This window comes from Scomber scombrus, chromosome 6 (genome assembly GCF_963691925.1).
Source record: "Scomber scombrus chromosome 6, fScoSco1.1, whole genome shotgun sequence".
NCBI lineage: Eukaryota > Metazoa > Chordata > Actinopteri > Scombriformes > Scombridae > Scomber > Scomber scombrus.
The window spans coordinates 16591107-16610341 of record NC_084975.1 but is presented as its reverse complement, the minus strand read 5'-3'; the positions used below and the strand labels follow the sequence as shown (position 1 = coordinate 16610341).

General features: G+C 40.3%; 1 protein-coding gene across 3 annotated transcripts; it reads right to left on the bottom strand.

The window, feature by feature from the left end:
* Window positions 1-1097: 1097 nt before the first annotated feature.
* fam107b (family with sequence similarity 107 member B) lies at window positions 1098-17793 on the bottom strand. 3 transcript variants are annotated; one of them, XM_062421143.1, is made up of 4 exons: window positions 17618-17793; window positions 4931-5102; window positions 2171-2327; window positions 1098-2089 (listed from the first exon to the last, which is right to left on the bottom strand). In XM_062421143.1, exons 2-4 carry the CDS (start codon window positions 5056-5058, stop codon window positions 1970-1972), a joined length of 405 nt encoding a protein of 134 aa, XP_062277127.1. In that variant the 5' UTR covers window positions 5059-5102; window positions 17618-17793; the 3' UTR covers window positions 1098-1969. The 3 variants fall into 3 exon arrangements, with proteins under 3 accessions (XP_062277127.1, XP_062277125.1, XP_062277126.1); XM_062421141.1 differs by lacking the exon at window positions 17618-17793 and adding an exon at window positions 6089-6242; XM_062421142.1 differs by lacking the exon at window positions 17618-17793 and adding an exon at window positions 6089-6242 and having other exon boundaries at window positions 4931-5069.
* Window positions 17794-19235: the final 1442 nt, after the last annotated feature.

Sequence of the window (19235 nt, the reverse complement as noted above, 5' to 3'; positions counted from 1 at the left end):
AATAGACTTTGACCTACTTTTTACTGGTTTCAACTGAGTGACTGTAGACCCGTAAGTGCCTCTACATTTAACAAAAAAATAGTTTCATTGATGAAAATAGTACAAGCTTTTAGTGCACTACTCTGACTTTGCCCCTTTAACCCAACATTAAGCCTAAAGTCCTGCCAACAATTCCAATAGAAATACTATCAATTCATTATTATATATTGTGTGCTCTTGCTTTGCTGCATTCTAGGTTTTGCCGCAAAAAATACAATCTTTGATTTGCCACTTTCCAGATTTGTAAACCCACCAGTGAGAATCAGCTGTAGCTTAATAGAGACCCTGTTTCTGTTCCAAACACTACTCTGCGTCTAGACATCCGGCAAACATAATCAACATTAGTTTAAGATTAAATTAACTGGGCTTAACAAAATGATGGCTGTTTGACAGGCTTACTGCTTTGCTATTATTTATGCATCATGTTCCATTTAGAAAATAAAGACTATTTGATGGATAACAACTCCAGAGTCCAGCAGCACACAAAATAGAGAAAAAAAAATCTGACGTGTTAAAATGATGTTTATTTTAAGGAAGATTTGGTATCTGGAGGAATCAGGGTTAGGTTGTTTTAAATCTGCCTCTTCCCATGAGAACAATAATGATTCATTCTTAAAGACCCACAAAGAGGTTTTGACCCAAAATATTATTTTGTGTGATGCTTAAATAATCACCAAGACATCTAAAGTAATCACATCCCAGTTTTTCACATAATACAACCATTTTGGAATTTATCCCAGCATGATTGCTACTTGCATAAGTTAAATTGTTTTGCAAGTAATGACCCATTTAAATTTTCTGTCTGCACATTTTGCTCCATCGTAAATGAAGACAAAACACTGGAGCCAGAAAATTCCAGTGAGCTTATCACAGTTGTTTTGGGAGCCATAAATATAGAACTACACATTCAATTCAATCTTTTATGACAGATGTCTTGAATGTATAAACTTTCAATTATACTCCCCAGTTTTTAATAAAATCTTTTGTTCATTAAAGCACACACGGACCGATCGGGCCTCAAGACTTATTCTCAATGACCAACCTAACAAAAACTTAAATTATTTATTAAGTAACACTTTTATTAATACAAAACAACAGAATATATAAAGAATAGGTCACTCTCATGCCTGGGAGTTCTACTATTGCTCAAAATTGCATTAGCTGAGGAAATGGCATGTTTAGAATTTTAAAAATAATAAAAATAAAGCAAACTTGAGTGTTTCACACAACCATACACTCCCTTTGTCCTGTTCTGGCTTCATAAACTATGCTGAAAAACAAACTAAAATACATAAACGACTAAAAGTGTCTTCCCTATACCTGGGCTAAAACCTACAAACATAAATAACAAAAGCACATTTGTTTGGCTTTTACATTACACAGCTTCAAGAGTCCATCCAGTGTCCACTTTTCCTTATTTGATTCTGAAGATGAGAACAAAAAACCCCCAAAAACAACAACGATAACAACACCGATAACAGTAAAGAGAAATGACAGCTTGCTGTGGAGAGAGGAGTGAAAACAGAGGGAATGAAAACTCCTGTGTGTATGTTTGGTTGTTTCTCCATCAGAGCGCATTGGAAGCTTGCTTGCTTGCCCTTGTTGAAAGGCGTGTAACATGTAACATGTCTGTGATAGGTCACTCCTGCAGGGGGTGCTGTGTGCTGCTGGATTGGTGTGAGGAGCAGGGGTGACTACTGGCTGTCCGTGGCAGGCAGACAGAGGGGTCTTTAGTCTGTAAAGTCTCTCTCCTCACTGCAGGAAGGAACAGCTATGTCGGGAAAGCCAGGAAGTTCATCTTGGACCATGGTCAGGTCACCACTGTGTACCACAGACACGACACACATTCTCTCTTGTCCACACACTCCTGATGTCTCTGTGCCCACAAACACGCGCACAATCAGCCCGACCCAGACACCCCTTCTGGTTTTTAGGTGGTTCGTTCCTCTCCGTCAGCCTCCTGCTTGGTCCTGCGCAGGTTGCTCTTCATCTTCACAAACTCTGGGGTGTTCTCCTGTTCCTCGTCAATTTTCTGTTGCTCCAGCTCCAGCTGCAAGAATACAAACATTGGAAAATGTAACATTATAGAGGTAATAAAAGGGCATCAACAAGAATTTTATCAATCATTTACCTGCTCTAGTTTCTGTTGTCTTTTCATGAGCTCTATCTCCAGGTCACTCCTCTTTTTATGGGCCTCCTGCTCCTCCTTCTGAGCCTTGATGACTTGCTCCCTCTTTCTTTTCTCCAGAACCTTCTGAAGCTCCGGTTTGTTCTGAGGAGCCAGACCCCTGTGTAGAATTAATCAGTGAAACAACATGTTACTAAAATAAAACTTAATGAACAACATCTGACAACACAGGCTTCAAAGCCCCACATGGAGACACACTAACATTCACATTTATGGTTAACAGATGATGACATGACCTCATTCTAGTTTGACACGCATGCTGACTAAAATGTTCTGGATTAAACATGTCAATCATGTTCAGGAAAATTTAGATTTTGAGCCAATCACAGATTGTTCCACATTTTCCAATCTGTGTACGAGATGGTTGCCAGCACTGGAGTTGACCTTGATAAAAGTGCAATTGAAACCATGTAAGGCTTTTCTTTTTTGAAAGTACCAAAAAAAAAAACAATCCTACAATTATCAGCATCAAAGCTCATTTAACAATCTGCAAACATCATATATATATCATTGCAAAATCTCAGAGGTTGTTGCACAACTGCCTTGGTTTATGTAGTAAAAAGTAAAAAAAGAGGATGGGGACATCTTGGTCCAGTGTGAGCATGTCTTCCTAAAAGGAGCAAAACACTTAATGTTATGTAATACTCCAAACTCCTCCAAATTACGAGAGAGAAGGAGGGGGGCTGAGGATGCAAAGAGTACTTAACAGCGATGGGTTAAAGTCAGCTAGAAAAGGAAAAACCCAAATAAACAGTGATCCTTTCAAAGGATCAAGGAAGTACAATATAGTACAAACAAAATCAGGGGAAGCAAAAAGACAGAGGTTACCATTCAATTTAAGTAAAAAATTATTGTCCCCTTTAAATACCTTACGATCCAGATTACTTAACTCTCCTCATGGTTAGTGATTTCACTTTTGCCTGAATCTGCGTAGGCTCTTCAAAGAAAACACAGCATGCCTACCTGACTGCAGTTTAGAACAACAACACCTTAATGAAATGCATTATTAAATCCTGGAGATTACATAACCAAGTCCACAATTTTCTGAGAAGCAGTGGGAGGGAATTTATTACTTAAACTGAAGTCACTGCTGCAGTTTAAATGCCCTGGTTTCCCTGATAGCGAGGGTCTTATGAAAGCACTTGAGCCGAGGCAGAGCAGAGGGTCATTGACGTGATCGTTTCAGGCTGTTTTCCAACGCTCCGCTCAGAAAGGGAGGGGGGGTCAAGGTCACTTGAAACAATAAGACAGCTGTAAAAGATGCTTACGCCACCCTCCTCTCCTCAATGGGACGATGTTTACATAATCACGGACCCTCCTTTCCATGACCCCTCCCACAAGTGCTGCCCCTCTAGCACACAAGGAAGAATGTGCGTTCAAATCCCACACACCAATACCTCCATCTGCTCAAATGCTTCACCAGTCTCAGTGGCTGAATTTCTCAAATTCTTCCTCCGTAAGCACACGCACAGCAGAGTCACCACAGCAAAGGTAGCAAAGGCAGAAAAAGGCTAGATACTGTTTTGTAATCTTGATTACATAACACATTTTTTTCCCTCTTACACAGTGATCCATCCATCCATGTATCCATCCACCCCCTCCCTCCCCACTCTGATCACCATGACTAATCCACTATGCAGGGAAGCTTTCTACACAATAAAAGGCCCAATCAAAACAAGTTCATTCCACCATTAAACCCACTAGATTTATCTTACAGACTTCTACTGGTACTAAACTCATAAGAATCCCTGTCTAGACAACTAAAAACAATATGCTGCAGCTTCTGGAATAATACAGAGACAGCAACATCAAAACACTTTTTCTCTAAATGTTTTTATTACATTTCTTGCCTATGCTGGTTCCCATCATTCATTAATGTCAAGCTTCCATTAGTACAAAAGGACCTCACTGTTCGACCTGTTTAAGGCAGCGCATCACTGCTGTGATGTAACAGCTGTCAGCAGCATGTGTGTTTACGTAGCTATTAATAGCTTGGAAATAGAGCTGATGGTGCTCCATTTGGTGAGAGAAAATACAAACATATAGTGTCAAAAAGGGTGATCACAAACCCCAGTGTGCATGCATGTACACAGACACTGCTCCACGGACGCTCACACAGACCAAATCCTGATTTATGATGTAGTGTTAATATCATCAGTCAGACCAGATTCATCCTGTACAGTATATGTGTGTGACCTTTACATAACCAATGTTTGACACACTAATGCACCCAAGGTTTTATATAATACCACTGAAGTCAACTAAAGTGACACGCTGCAGAAACGTTGGCCACGTCTGCACGGATACTGTCAGGCCAATTACAAAAAAGTAGTAGGACTACTGTATTAACTCATTCTCCATCAGAAGACGTAAAACCAAATTAGCCTGGACCTCGAGACTGCTGTCTGCACTGCTTTTCCCTGTCTGACATGTTTTGAACTCAGGCAGACTTGATAGATATTGCCACACACAACAACAGGTTTTACCAACAAGTAAATAAATAAAGCATTATATACTTTACAATCACGTGCCGCACCTGAAGAAACGTCACAAGTTACTATTTTGATCTTTTATTGTTTATGTGCCATAAAGCGTGATACATTGTCAGATAGCTAATTAGAAATCAGAATCTCTTCCTTAAACGTTATCTGTGTATTAAGCAGGTGTGTTTATGCGGAAACTGATAAGACATCAATAACAAACCTCTTCTGGTTCATGAGCAGCTCTCGGTGCAGGTCCTGATGGTTACGGGAGTTCTTGACTGGGTTGATCAGCTTCTTGGGTTTGATGAGCTCATCACAGTCACCCTCCAGATAGTCTGGCTCCGCCATGACACTTCTCCCTGGTGACACAGACAGACCAGGGTCACACGGATCTAAAAAGACACAAACAAATAAAGAAGATCTTAATTTAACCACTATAGTGCAATGTGAGCCTGGATGCAACAAAACAAAAGACACATATCTCTCTCTGTGGTGGCAGAAATCAAAATGTGTTGCAAAGGTACAACATTTTTGAGGGACATTTTATTTCTTGAAAATAGTGCTCCTTTCAAACCCTAATATGAGCATCTGCTTAATCCTCTAGCATATGCTCAAAGTTTTTGAATGGTCTCTATAGTGAGCAAGGGACTCTGGAGGGGTGCTGGTATTACATAATTGTTCCCACGCTACGCAAAGAAGAACATTTCATTCCCACCAGATGATGTAAAAATCAAATGCAAAACAATGAGGACATGAATCAGGACAGCACATAACCACACTTAGAGATCTCTTAGTCATATGGTTATGGGAAGTATTAGTTACTGATAATAATGCAACCTAAATGTTCACTTCAATCCACTGTAGTCCGTGACCTCAAAAACAAAACAAAACAAAACAAAGTATTCTGTATTTCACAAGCGTTACATACAGTATTTTTCCACAATTAGAAAAAATAACTAATACATGTATGGTAATTATTTTTCTCCTGACACAAAGATTATCTATCAAGCCATTAAAAAGCAAAGAAATAACTGGGATTCACAACAAGTAAGACTGATACCTCAAGCTTATCGCAGTGTTCATGCAATAATATGCAATAATACTACAGTGAAGGGTGTTTTCTGGCAGCTCAGTGCTTCTGTTTCCCAGTCTGCTTTTCTCAATGAAACATTCGCAATTACATTTAAATTGATGGCTGTTTAAATAAACACATGAGCAGATAAAAAATAAAGGTCTAACCACCTGAAATAAAAGAAAAAAAATCTTTTAAAAAGTATATATAATATAAACATATATGGCTCATATAAGACTAAAAACAGCGAAGCACTTTTTATATAATGTTAAAAATGCCCAAAAATTTGATGTTGGTTTAACTCACCCTGCAGATGAGGAAAGACGGGATATCTGAACATTGTCGCCATCTCCGCTATTTTGGTTTGAAATCTTTTTTTCCAGGAAAAGCTATTAAAAGGTCACTGTCCTGTTTATCAGTATGTTGCAGAGCCTCACACGGGAGAGGTGCTTTGTCCTGCACAGCTGTCTGCTACTGAGCTGGTTGGAGTTCAAAGTCTGTTTTATAGCTGCACTCTCACTCTCTCTCTGTCTCTCTCTCTCTCTCTCTCTATCACACACACACATTCACTCTCTGCTCCCTCCCTCACCTTTTCCCCTCCCACTCACTTTCAAAGTAAATCTCTGGATGAGGAACAATTTACAGGCAAAATTCCCTTATTATTGGATGTGTTTGATCCATGCTTGTTTAATGAATGCATGAATGAACATTCTCAGTCAGAAATTTAAAATAGTAGTAAATGAGTATGATAGTAAACTACAAATTAAGCAGAGTGTGTTTACTTTGATAATACATAACACCACCATGTGCATGTCCCTTGCTGTAGGCTGAGGAATGACTCAGGTTTGTACACAATTGCATTCTCAAATGCCTCCAGAAACAGTGATTTTTAAGGCGCTGCTTAGATACGACTTTCTCCTGCCTGTGACTGATAAGGACAGAATGAAAAAAGACAGCAAACTTCAGCGGGCCAATCACATCAGTTGTACCAAGGACAGTGCATGTGCTGGAGTCCATAGGTGGGGGGAGTGTGTCCTTAAAATCAAAACATACATGCATGCAAAGTATTGATGTAATTAGCTGAAGACACCACTAGAGGTCGATATTCTTGCACCATAGAAACTAAACCATCTCCGTTATGTAACAATGAAGCCTAAAGTAAACCTAGATTGTGGCTATTTTCACCGCAGAACAAAGCCAGAAAGATGCCACATAATAAAAATGCTTGATGGATATAATGGAATATGTTGACAAATGAAAATACTGCTTTTTCCACTTGGTTAAATGGTTATAGTGGTGTGTAATCCCTTCTAATATCAGATTAGTAACCTTTTAAAATTTGCATTTTTTCTCATTTGGCCAGAAAAAAAATCTTTAAACCTATGTATATAAAATAATTGTTCTAAATAACACAAGGTTAAGGACTTATGAAAACAAGAAAACAATGTGTTTATTACAGTTTATCAATCCATCTCTAAAATATTTTTTATTTTAAAAAAAAGACTAGTAATTGCATTTACTACATAATGTTATTTATGATGTCTGTATGTTGATAGGAACATACCAGTCACAGTACGATTTGTGACACAGTCGGGGTGAGTTTGAGCATGTGAGACAGCAGAGGTGGGCAGAACAGCTTGTGTCTCTAATCAGCAGCTATGTGTGAGCACACACGTGCTGTGTACATCAAAGGTGTTTTTTGTTAATTCCGGTAGTAGGGGGTAGAGGAACTTAAAGACTGGCAGTGTTGTCAAAGTGTCCGTTAGCTCAACACATCTGCTCCTACTTCCTCTGTGCCCCAAGGGAGAGGGGAAGTGACATAGGGAGTTCAAAAGAGCCCTACAACCTCAAATTGGAGCCCTGCTTCAATTCTGCCTTATCACTGGTAGTGTTACATGTTTTATTGAATGTCCCTTCTGGTTAGAATACAGTATACAGTATATAGATAACATGTTTTACTATCAGTTAAAGTCCAACACCTAAAGAACAATATGGATAACCAAGTTGACGTTTATGTTAACTTGTTACGTTAATGTAATTTAATTCATGGTTGCAAAACACAAGATCCTCTTTCTTCTCCCTTCTGCAGGTATTTAAGGTTCATTTTCAGCACTTCTGTGTTGAAAGGCGGACCATGTAAGCACCCTTCCAAGCCTATCAGTGTGTAGATAACCATATAACGTGTTTGTGAAGACACTTCCTGCTGTTCAAGGAATCCCATTAAAAACACTGTGTTTATTGGTTTTGGAAACACACCCTAAAAGCATAGACAACACACGCACGTACGTACACACACACAGACACACACAAACAAACATGTAATGAGCCTCAAAAAGACCTAGGTCTCTGAGATGTGGCTAGGAGAAAGGACTCAATATTTAGAGGATTTATAATGTCTACGCATTCAGGCATAAAAAGGAGAGGAAAGTTGGTGAAAACAGAGGAAAAACAAAGGAAAACTGGGTCAGATGAGAGTCTAGGAAAAAAGTAAAGGAAGTTGGCCAAAGGCGGCTTTCCTGTGTTTACTTCACTCTTTCTTTGTCATCCTCATGACCTACGTATGACTGATTTAACATACAGTGAGTTGTCACATTTTTGTAATAGCTGGTTCAAAAATGTGACAACTACAGCTACAGGAAATATCCAATGAATCAAGTAATGCAGTAAGAGTTACAAGCATGCAGAGGTTGAAACTGCACACATACGTTTTCAATAATAATGTAGCTCTCATATCATGCTCACAGTGACTTTTTTTCCCGTTGTATCAAAGTGAAAAGAAAATGTCTGTGTGGCAGTTTTTGAGAAAAAGAGAAAGTAGCTGAATGCATGTTTTCAGTAAACATGTTTACACTAGTTCATGCATGTATGTGTGAAATGTGTGTGTGAAATGTGTGAAAGTATACTCATGGTGGCCAGTTGCATTAGCACTGATAGGATGACTGATCCTGGACAAGAGTGCCTGCACTGTGCCAAATGATTGCATCACTACGCCCAGTTCTGCTAATTAAGAGCAAACAAGCATACAGGCTTGCATTCAAAATGCAAACTCATTTCTCAATTTCCTCCTCGACTGTCATTTCCCCCCAGTCGTCATGGAGACCTGCCATCACCCATACCTCATTTAGTGACACAGCACTCAAAACAGGAAATAGCTCATGCCAACTTAGCGGTTCCTCAAGGCCTCCGATGGGCAACGCTAATGAGACTTTCAATAACAACTAAATTAAATCCTTAAAAACACAAATAAATGTGTATGTCCACCTATAAAAAAATTCCTGGTTTAACCCTTGAGAAAAAAAGCACAGATGGGACGAAAAACAAATGAAGAGAGATTGGGAAGAGAGGCTAAATTGGCCATTATCAGTACTTTCTTTTTTGTTTCACTGATGGGAAGCAAACAAACAATCCTGTGAATACTACAAGAAAGAAAGACAAAGACAAAGGATGAATTGTTAGTGACATTTAAGAGATAGAAGACAGAGAGAGGTTGATAACTTCATCTTGGGATCAGAGCAAAAAGGGTCAGAAAAGAGAACCAAAAGTTGATTAATGACATGTTTCTGTTATTCAAGAGTCAACAGTGGCCGTCTTCCTGCTGTAACCTGGAAAGAGAAATGACGGCAAAGTGAGCAGCTGGTGGACTGCTTCACCATGTGACCTCCCTGTCCTCCTCCAGGATACAGACATGAACAGCACAGGCTAGCCAGAGCTTTGCACAGGGTGGGGTTGGTCTATGAACTGTCATCAAGGAGCCAGGATTTGTTTTGCACAGGATCCAGCAGAAATGTGCACAGGGGTCAGATATACAAAAAAAAAGGATTAATCAGCTTTTCACCATCCGGTTTTGAGATACGCTGATCATAGAGTCATCTAACATGAAAAAAATGACCGTTTCATGACTTTTAAAAGAGCTGACATCAGTCATTTTTATTTTTACTTCTTGATGGCTCTTAATGGTTAATAAGCGTCTTAAAAACAATCCCATAAATATAGATATGAAATTGATTTAGGCTTTTGTGTATTTTCAGTTTGCAGTTTTGGAAAGACTTAGCTTAACAAAAGGTGTGATATTCTGATTAGAGATGTGTACATATGCAAAGAAAAATCAGACTCTGTATAATTTCATGATGGATTGAAGAAAATGACTTCACATTTTCTTGAAGCTTAATTTACCAACCATTCTCTTGCTCCAATATCCCCTCCATGTCCCATATACAACCTCTTGTTCACCCTCCCTTATCTCTCTTTTTTGGCCTGATCCTGTCTATTCCACTCACAGATGGGAGGTCCACCCCTCAGGGGAAATTGCGTCATCAATACCCCTAAAGCAACCCCCACACCCCATTTTCTCTCTCTCCCTCTCACATACACACACCCTTACAAGCTGGACAGATCCGAGTACGTGTCTCCAAGCCTTTCGGTTAATGAAGCGGCCATTCAGCCATAAACAGGAGAGGCCCTAATTAAAACACACAGATAGATGGGCTTTTAACTGACAGCTGTAGGGGGATGGGGGAAGGGGGGCCAGGGTGTGTGTGTGTGTGTGTGTGAAAGAGAAAGTGAGAGTGACAGAAACAGTGAGGGAGAAATAGACACTTGGGGGCCCAGTAGTGACAATGAGCTCATTTCCCGTACAGGCCCGGTGTGCACATGCTCATTTACAAGCCTCCCCCATGACGACACATAAATCACGGTGGGAGACGGAGTGACGTACATGTGCACATTTCCAGAGCGTACATTCAAACAATGGAATTGCATATTGTCCTGTCACTCCTCAACACAAACACATTCAAAGTCAGCAAAGACCAAAAAGAAAAAGACAAAAACCACAAAAACAGCTTGCATACTCACAGTATTTGTTTGCAGTCTAGCACTCTATGTGCATCTGTAAGCAAAACAATGTGTGTGTATAAATGACACTTGAGCTCCCATCAGGAAAAACTGGCCTGCCAGTGCACACTGAGCAGCAAATAAGATAGGACAGAACATGCACACCATGACATACACCGGAGCACCAGCATGTTTCTGTTTATACAAAACAGAAATGCGAAGTTCCACTCCCACTCTTGCCATTGCAAACTTTATAATGACTAATAGTAGAAGATGGGAGGATGAGTGTCGAATCTTGATTTTGGAGAGATTATCAAAACATATTGAAGTGTATTTAGATTATAAAGACGCCAAACATTCATGGCGATTGGCTACAGCATACTGAATTATGGGATGAGAAAGAGAGAGCACGAGAGAAAATGGCTCCTCAAAAATGTGCTGAAGAGTTTGGGGGTTGATATCTGTTTTGTATTTCCTGCGTTGGAGTGGGGGTCAGAGTAGAAGAGGAGCAGGGGAATTCTGGGGCCTCATCATGTACTGACCTCTGAAAACACCCACCGTACGATGATGTCACTAGGGAGACGCTGGAGTGTGGGAATTTACAATCACCATTTTAGGGTTCATAAAAACACAGATGCGCACCCATGCAGCAACACCCAATGAAGCAAAGGATAATGTCACACTTTGTATATCTCATGTGAGGGAGGAAGGAGCTGTTAGGCTTCAGTTACACAGTGTACACGTAAACACTTTGAAAAACTTGAGATCATTAATTACAGCTCTATAGACTGTCATGGTGAAAAGTAAACACCCAATATCATCACTACGCCTGCCAACAAGGAGTAATACTTCATACAAAACCATCGAAATTACAGTGTTATTCTCTCCTTCTAACTTGTATATAGTTTTCATCTCTCTGGCCATCCAGTGCTTTCTGTAAAAACATCTATTATCTTTGTCCTCACTTGCAACAACAATCACCTTCTGTCAGTCAGCTTCTCCAAATGTCTGTATGAAGTTAGGAGATGTATCATGCAAATTTCCATGTCTATATTTATATTGTGGCTAATACTCCTACTGTAATATATTTGCATGATTTACAGCCCTTTATCCAGGCCCACCCTGTTCTGATTGGCCAGCTTCTGGAAGCTTTGTCTCAGCCGACTTCGGGTAGGTCCGGAGGCTACGTAAACAAACAGTTGTAGGATTTCACTCTTTTTCTAGTCCTTTACTCAAAATGGAAACTTCTCAAATCTGAAACCGATCCAAAATAAGCAACAACACAAACAACACATGGAGCAATCTTAGTAACAAAGGCTACAGAACCGATAGCCCTTTGTGGGCTTGCACGAACAATCGGACATCATCATGATGAAGAATTAGAGGTAACATTAAGAGTTCAGAGCAGGCTCTAAGTCCATTTTGACCTAAAGGGAGCATTTTACTTACATTCACTGTCATAACAGTATAAAAAACAAACAAACAGGAAATCACAAAAAGCATGCTATGCACTCAAGAAATTAAATATCACCTGATGTTGAGGAATTGAAAAATGGAAGTTTATACAGACTCATCAGACAAAGGCCAGTGTATGCCGGACACTGCAATTTGGACTCATAACGGACCAAAAAGTGGAACCTCATCAATTCTACTTCTCATATATATGTTCCGTAAAGTCTTGTTCTCTGTTTTTAAGAAAAGCAACACATTCATCACATGTAGAAAAGATTTTATGGGTTTTATTTGTTATTTTGGCTTGAAAATAATAAGCTCTTATGGCTGTAGTTTTTCATTCTGTCTTACTTTCCATCTCCCCCCATGTCTTGGAGCTCTTGGATAACCACAGTGGCTGTATTTGGTCTTGTCTGATTATAATGCAAGTCGATCACATCCATATCTGGCTTTTAAGATTTGATTTCAATATAAACAAGCATCCAGATCTGTCAGTTGAACATAGCTCAGCGTAATAAGATGAACAGGCTGTCTTTGGGATGAGAAGAGTAACAGAAGCTTTTCATTGTTAAGCTGATGTTACTCTGATATCACAAATTAATCATGTTTAGCTCTGATCCCACTCTCTGAACTGAAACACGCCTGCAAGTTTGTGTTCAGCACGGTTTGAAGTTATTTCAAGCGGTGGCTCCTGCACAGTCCTATCCACAAGCATTGTGAGCCCCCGGGGTGAGGCAGATTACAGAATGAATGGGATGGATTGAAAAGGCATAGACACCACTTTGAGTCACGCTGAGGGAATGTGATGAACCTGCAAAGTGATTATCGCTTCAGGCACACACACACACACACACACACACACACACACACACACACACACACACACACACACACACACACACACACACACACACACACACACACACACACACACACACACACACACACACACACACACACACACACACACACACACACACACACACACACAGCTGGGGATCTAAACATATATTCGAACACAGACATCTTTGAGTGACAAAGACATGAGGGCGCACGCTATGTGCACTTTTCTATAAAAGGTTAAAATCAAAGTGCTTACTCAGACCAAATTCTGAACACATGTCCTGAATAATTGGCAAGGGTGGGTACACACCTGTCAGTCAAATACAAAAGGCTGGTCTATACTCTCTCACAGCTGACACGGACACATGGTCCTGAATGTATATGCATGGACCAGTTGAGAACAGGTGGGCTGAAGCAGACTGAGGGTACACTTAACACATGCACACAATCCAAACTGATTTGCTATAGGAGCACACCCTAAAAGGACAAATTATAGACAGTGCACATGTATGTTTCATGTGGCTCTTCCTCACTGAGATGTAAACACATATATTGCACATATCACCCTTAAAATTAAGCTCCAATGTCTTTCTTTTTTTATGGTATAAATGCCTTATAGTAAAAAAGCTGCAGCCGTTTAGTCTGGCTCAGCGGTGTAAAGTACCGTTTGTTCATAAAGGAAGAGTCTTTGTTATGGCTCTGCTGTCTGCTCCAGTTCCAGATTCAAAGCTTTGTGCTTTTCTGCTGCTTTTCCCCTTATTGAGTAGAGTCACGCCCCTCCTCACCGTCTACTGGCTAAGCCCAGCTGGGAGCTTAAATCTCATTGGCTGGGGGGCACACTGGGGAGGATTTGGGAGGTTCTCCTTTGTTTACATGCTAGTAGAGAAAACCCAATAACAACTGTTACCTTGGGCAACCAGACAATCTACAGTTAGGCAGATAGACACACAGGAATGAGTAGAGCACACACACACAAAAATACACACACAAGGATAACAAAGTAACCAGGTGTTCAAAAACAGGCCAAATGAAGAGTCTTTGTTCTCTATGATTTTATGCTATATGCTTGACATGGCACAAACTGTACGGTATGTACTTGCATATTTTTAGTTGGGACAGTAGGCAATCATGTCGTTTCATTGTCTGGTGAAACTTTCCAAAGCAAGTGCTGCTAATCTGAAAACCCAGTTCGCTTCAGGCTGCAACAGAAAGAAGTGGCTCTGTCCTTCTGTGGTTGTATTTTCCTGATTGTGTTTGTAATAAGACAGGATCATATATCTTGATACTGACTTACAAAGAGCTTAATCCAATTCGTGCAGCTCAGACTCCCAATCTCTCTATACTTCAACCTAACAAGCCATAAGGAGGAAGGCGTTTAGAGTCTGTGTGCATGCATGCATGCATGCCTGTGTATGCGCGTGTGGTACCCATTCTCCAAGACTACACAAAGTGGCCAGCACGGTAATGGTGCTTTATTGTGACGGAGGCTCCTGCATAACATCAGGAAAATCAATGGGGTTCTTTGAGCAGCAGAGTCTCTGTAGGTTTGTGTGCATGTGTGTCAGTTTTATTCTTGGCTCTGCATGTTTATCTTATCTTTTTTTATGAGCATATCAACATCAAGTCCTGAACAAACTCAAACAACAGTCAAGCCTCTACATGTCTGACTCCCATATGAACTACAACCCCCCTCATCCATCCCACACCAGCTCTCTATCAGGAAACTCAATACCTGAATCGTGGCGTCATAATGTCATAATCGAAAACCATGGCAACAAAACCACAGCAATGTAAACAGATCCTTTGTCCTGCTGTAGGATTCTGTGATTGCATGCTTTATATTTGCATTGCATCAACATATTTCATTCAGCCTACATGGGGAGGGACAATAAGGCCTCGATCATCTGTTTAAGAACAACTGACAAAAACAGACGATAAAGACCAAACAGCTGCTCAAAACAGTTTTGAAAAACAGATAAACAAAAACACAGATTTGCTGCATTTGCTGTTTGTTTAGGAATGAATGCACTCAACCATGTTAGCTACATCTGATAAGTAACAGCCACATAAACACAAAAGGACCACTATCATAAAGACCTGTAACACCAACTCAAATGTGTAGCATTGGGTGTAGAGAAAAGGTCAAGTACCAACCAATAGTAAAAATCAAATGTGTTATCAAGTCTTCAGCGTTTCCTGTCAGGAAATAGTTTCACCAAGGTGGTTAACCATCAGAATCCTAAACTATCTTGTCTCATGATGAATTTAAATAGCAGATAACCGTCTAAAATTTGCCTCACTTAATAAATATATAGCATTTGCTGTGTGAAATGGCATCTCTGCTCTTTCCCCCTGAAGGTTCATATCTTATTTCATGAACGTGTATTTATTATGTTAGCAACAACAGCCTTTGTTTCAGGTGCTGCCACACTGCAAGGAACCCCGGGTTTTGTTAACGTGTTCTTTGATCAGATATTTCTTGATTTGAGTCATAACCATGATGATTTTACACCATTTTATTCTGCAAAGATCTTGTATGGCTACTTGTGTTAGGAAAACATTTTTTGAGAAGTTTGCCAAGTTTTGTTAAATGAAAAAAAGGTTTTAGAAAGAAAAAAATGTTTCCCAAAATGTTCAGATGTTGGTAACTATACTCAGGTTTCAGTGACAGCAAGCCCCATGCTCATAGTTGGATCACTGAAATGGGAGCAAAAGATTACATGAATAAAGCCTCCTAACAGACTGGAATTGAGCAGAGTGGAGATGTGTTTGGTAAAACATTGAGTACTTCCCTCTCCAAAACTCACTGAAAACTCACCCTGTGTTTACATGAGTCTTTAGGGGGTGAAAGACCTGAAAATATGAGCTATAAGGAAGTATTTCACTGCTGATGAACAAGACGTCTGAGCCTGATCATGAAAGTCTCACATAGGAACACACAGTCTTGTGCGGAGTAGGTCTTAAGGATCAGTGCATTCTGCTGAGTAATGAAGATGTTGTGCCCACAGACAGACCAGCAAGACTGTTAGAGATAATACTGTCAACACATGCGGTTGCCAGTTACCCCTCCTGGACACACACACAGCCTCACACCCATTCCTGACCCACATACCTTGATTTTCTTGAGGTCAGGTTGAGTCCTTGACATGGACTCACAGTCTATAATGATACAGCTGAGAAACACACCAGAACCACAAATGGACACATGCCATTATAGAATGGAAACTAAGACATTTCATTCACATATTTAAATCCCTCGGAGTATAATAATAATGGAGCAGAGAGCATTCCAGTTGTAACACACACACATACACACACACACACACACACACACACACACACACACACACGGTGACAGCATCAGTTCTTACGGGAAACAGAAGACAGCAAGAGAGACAGAGTTAGAGAAACAGGAGTGAGCGAGAGAGAGAAAGAAGGAGGGGGTTCAAAGATCAGAAAACAGATGTAAATCGTTTAGCAAACTCCCCTCCAAATGACTAACACATGTGCAAGAACTTTCCCCTCCCTGCGCATACACACACATATGCACCCGTACTCTCGCAAGCTCTGCACCTAAAGAGTATATTCATACCACCTGCTTATGTCACTTCTCCTCTCCCAAAAACACATCTGATGACCCAGAGGTAAACTACCATACATGTTTAAAACTGCCCATGTGTATTTGCCAGGCTGCTATTCTGCCTCCACCCAGCAAACACACACTTAAAGTTGGGTATGGCCCTGTTTGCATAACGTCTTGTTAAAGTTTGACAGCAAGGCTTCTTGACAGAAAACCCCCACTTAGTTTGATACTCACTAAACCTGTTGCCACATCATAAAAAATAACACTATGTGCCCATCTTCACATGACAGTTGGTCTATCTGCCTGATGACAGCACACAGGCCAGTGTGTCAGCTCTGACTGAAGCCATGTGCTTTGACACAGGAGGCAGTAGTCACTTCTGAGCTATTACACACACACATATGATAAATTCAGCTACAGCTCATCTATAGCACCTTCTTAGGCTGTTTGTCTCACAAAAAGGCCTCATTTGAAGGCTATTATAGGAACACATATTGTAAGTCTCATGTTGAACAGACCGTTGAGACAAATACTTCTGGGCTATTTAATACACTAGACCTTATTTACATTTTAAACAAGACTTAGTTTAAAGTATGTTAGTATGATGTTAGGCTATATATATTGCCAGCTGTTATGTTCAATATGAGCATGACATGTGAAGTCCCCGTCTGTAAAGTAGCCTACTCAGACAGTTTAGAGAAAAATAACACAAATATTTTTCTTCTTCTATTACTCTTCCAAAGTACAAAGTATCACATGCCATCAATAGTGTCAGTATGTTCCAAAGTGAATGAAACTGTAGTCTGTACATGCTGTACAGCACCTCAACGTGTTTGTTCTTCACTGTCCCGTCGGCTACAGTCATGCGCTGCAACAAAAGGAGACAATGAAACAAGAGTTTGTGTTTTGCAATCTCATTCTCTCTCTCCTCGGTCTTTCTTTTCCTCGTCACTTTCCGAATTTTTAAATCAACCCAAACCCCTGCTGCTTCTGTCGACGATGGCAGACAGTTAAAATGCGCCGCTTTTGTTAGTGCGCTCATGAAACAAGCTCACGAAAAACGCACGAGCTCCAGACACACACACACACACACACACACACACACATACATACACATGTACACTTACCTCAAAGTCGACCCCGACGCGACTTGTCCAACTGAAGTTGTTTAATATTTAGAAGGACAAAGTGGTTCAGGCCACATCAGTGCGTCTCCAGACCACTTCTTCTGGTTGAGGTGTGTCTCTGCCCTACCGCCGCTTTTGGAAACTGTTCAATAGCTCCGGCGCGTACACATGCACTCAGTCAGAACCCATAGAAAATGTAAATGTGACTGGGTGGGAGGGATGGCCTGACGTCACGCAGAGGGGCTCCTCCTCCTCCTCCCCTCCTTTTTCTTCATCTGCTCTCTGAAGTGGATGAGTGGGGACTCCTCGAGCTCAGGGCGGGGTGGATTGAGCGCGCGCACGCACGCACCCACAAACACACGCGCACAAACCACGAGATTGTAAAATATCATACTTGCTTACGAGGCATCAGGTTTATTCATTTTAAAACAGACTTATACTATGCTTAATGTTTATAAGTAACATTAACGTTTATAAGTAATATATTAAGACAATTGTAATTTACATGTTTATATGTGATATTACAATATGATTAACGCTATTTGATATGTTTGTACCTGCAATAAGTGAATTATATTTTAACATTAACTCATTGACATACATTTCACGCAGCAGCAGGCAGTTGTTGTCTGGAAACAGATAGGACTTCCACAGCAAACATTTTCAGGAAAAGCCCAGGTGTTAAAATAACATAAACGAGGGCTCCATTCATATTCAAGTGTCCCAGTAAAAGCATGATAGTGCGATAGTGAGTCAGCATGCACAATACCAGGGCCCTGAAACCAAAGCAGCCAAACTTAGCCATCTCTGCCTCCCCTGCACTTAAGGGGCAGACACAATTAGCAACTAGCTGGTGAACATAGTGGGGCATTAAGTAGCTAAAGAGCCAGCTATTTCCCTCAGGGGTTGGTTGAGACCAAACAGCAATATTGTTGTCGGGTGGGCACAAATACAACTCCAAATGAATGCTAATGTTGGTCAATGTCTGCACTTTCACTGTTTGCTATTATGTTCGCCCCTACATCTTGGCTATATCATGTCAATGTTATTTTTCAAAGTTGTTGCACTGACTCCCAGTGACCAAAACTGTCTAGCAATGCTGCTTTAAGTAGCTTTCATGTATTAGTATATGTATTCATTATCAGCTAGTTTCAACATTCATTCAACTTCATTGAAGCTATATTATGTTCAAAACTCAGACTTAATTTTGAATGGAAATATTCCAGATGTAGCTACACTGCTTTGAAATTAATTCTGTAGGCTTTAACAATGATTGACTTCAGTTAATAAGTTTTTAATGACTGGCCCAGCAGCAAGCTGCTGCTTATTAAAGGGTGAAATGGTGTCCTTCAAATATTTTAATTCTTTACCATACAGGTGATGTTCACAGCATTCTGTAAGGAAGGTCATTTGATTTTTCATCAATTTTGATTACAATCACAGATCAGTCTGACCATTCTTCACTTTAATCACAACAGATCTGTTGTTGTCACAGACTGAATATCCTGAGCATTCTTTGTGATAAAGAGTAATCTGCTTACTGATGAAGGGTCAGCGGATCTGCTTATCCACCATCCTTCTGTTAAATCCGCTCACTGAAACCCCTAGTTTCATAGTG

Excerpts from the sequence above, each read along its gene's own strand:
- fam107b (XM_062421141.1), bottom strand. The coding sequence starts at position 6,131 with ATGGCGACAATGTTCAGATATCCCGTCTTTCCTCATCTGCAGG. Across the intron at positions 5,103-6,088 it reads CGTCTTTCCTCATCTGCAGG|ATCCGTGTGACCCTGGTCTG; the intron begins GTGAGTTAAACC and ends GTGTCTTTTTAG. Across the intron at positions 2,328-4,930 it reads CTGCTCATGAACCAGAAGAG|GGGTCTGGCTCCTCAGAACA; the intron begins GTTTGTTATTGA and ends AATTCTACACAG.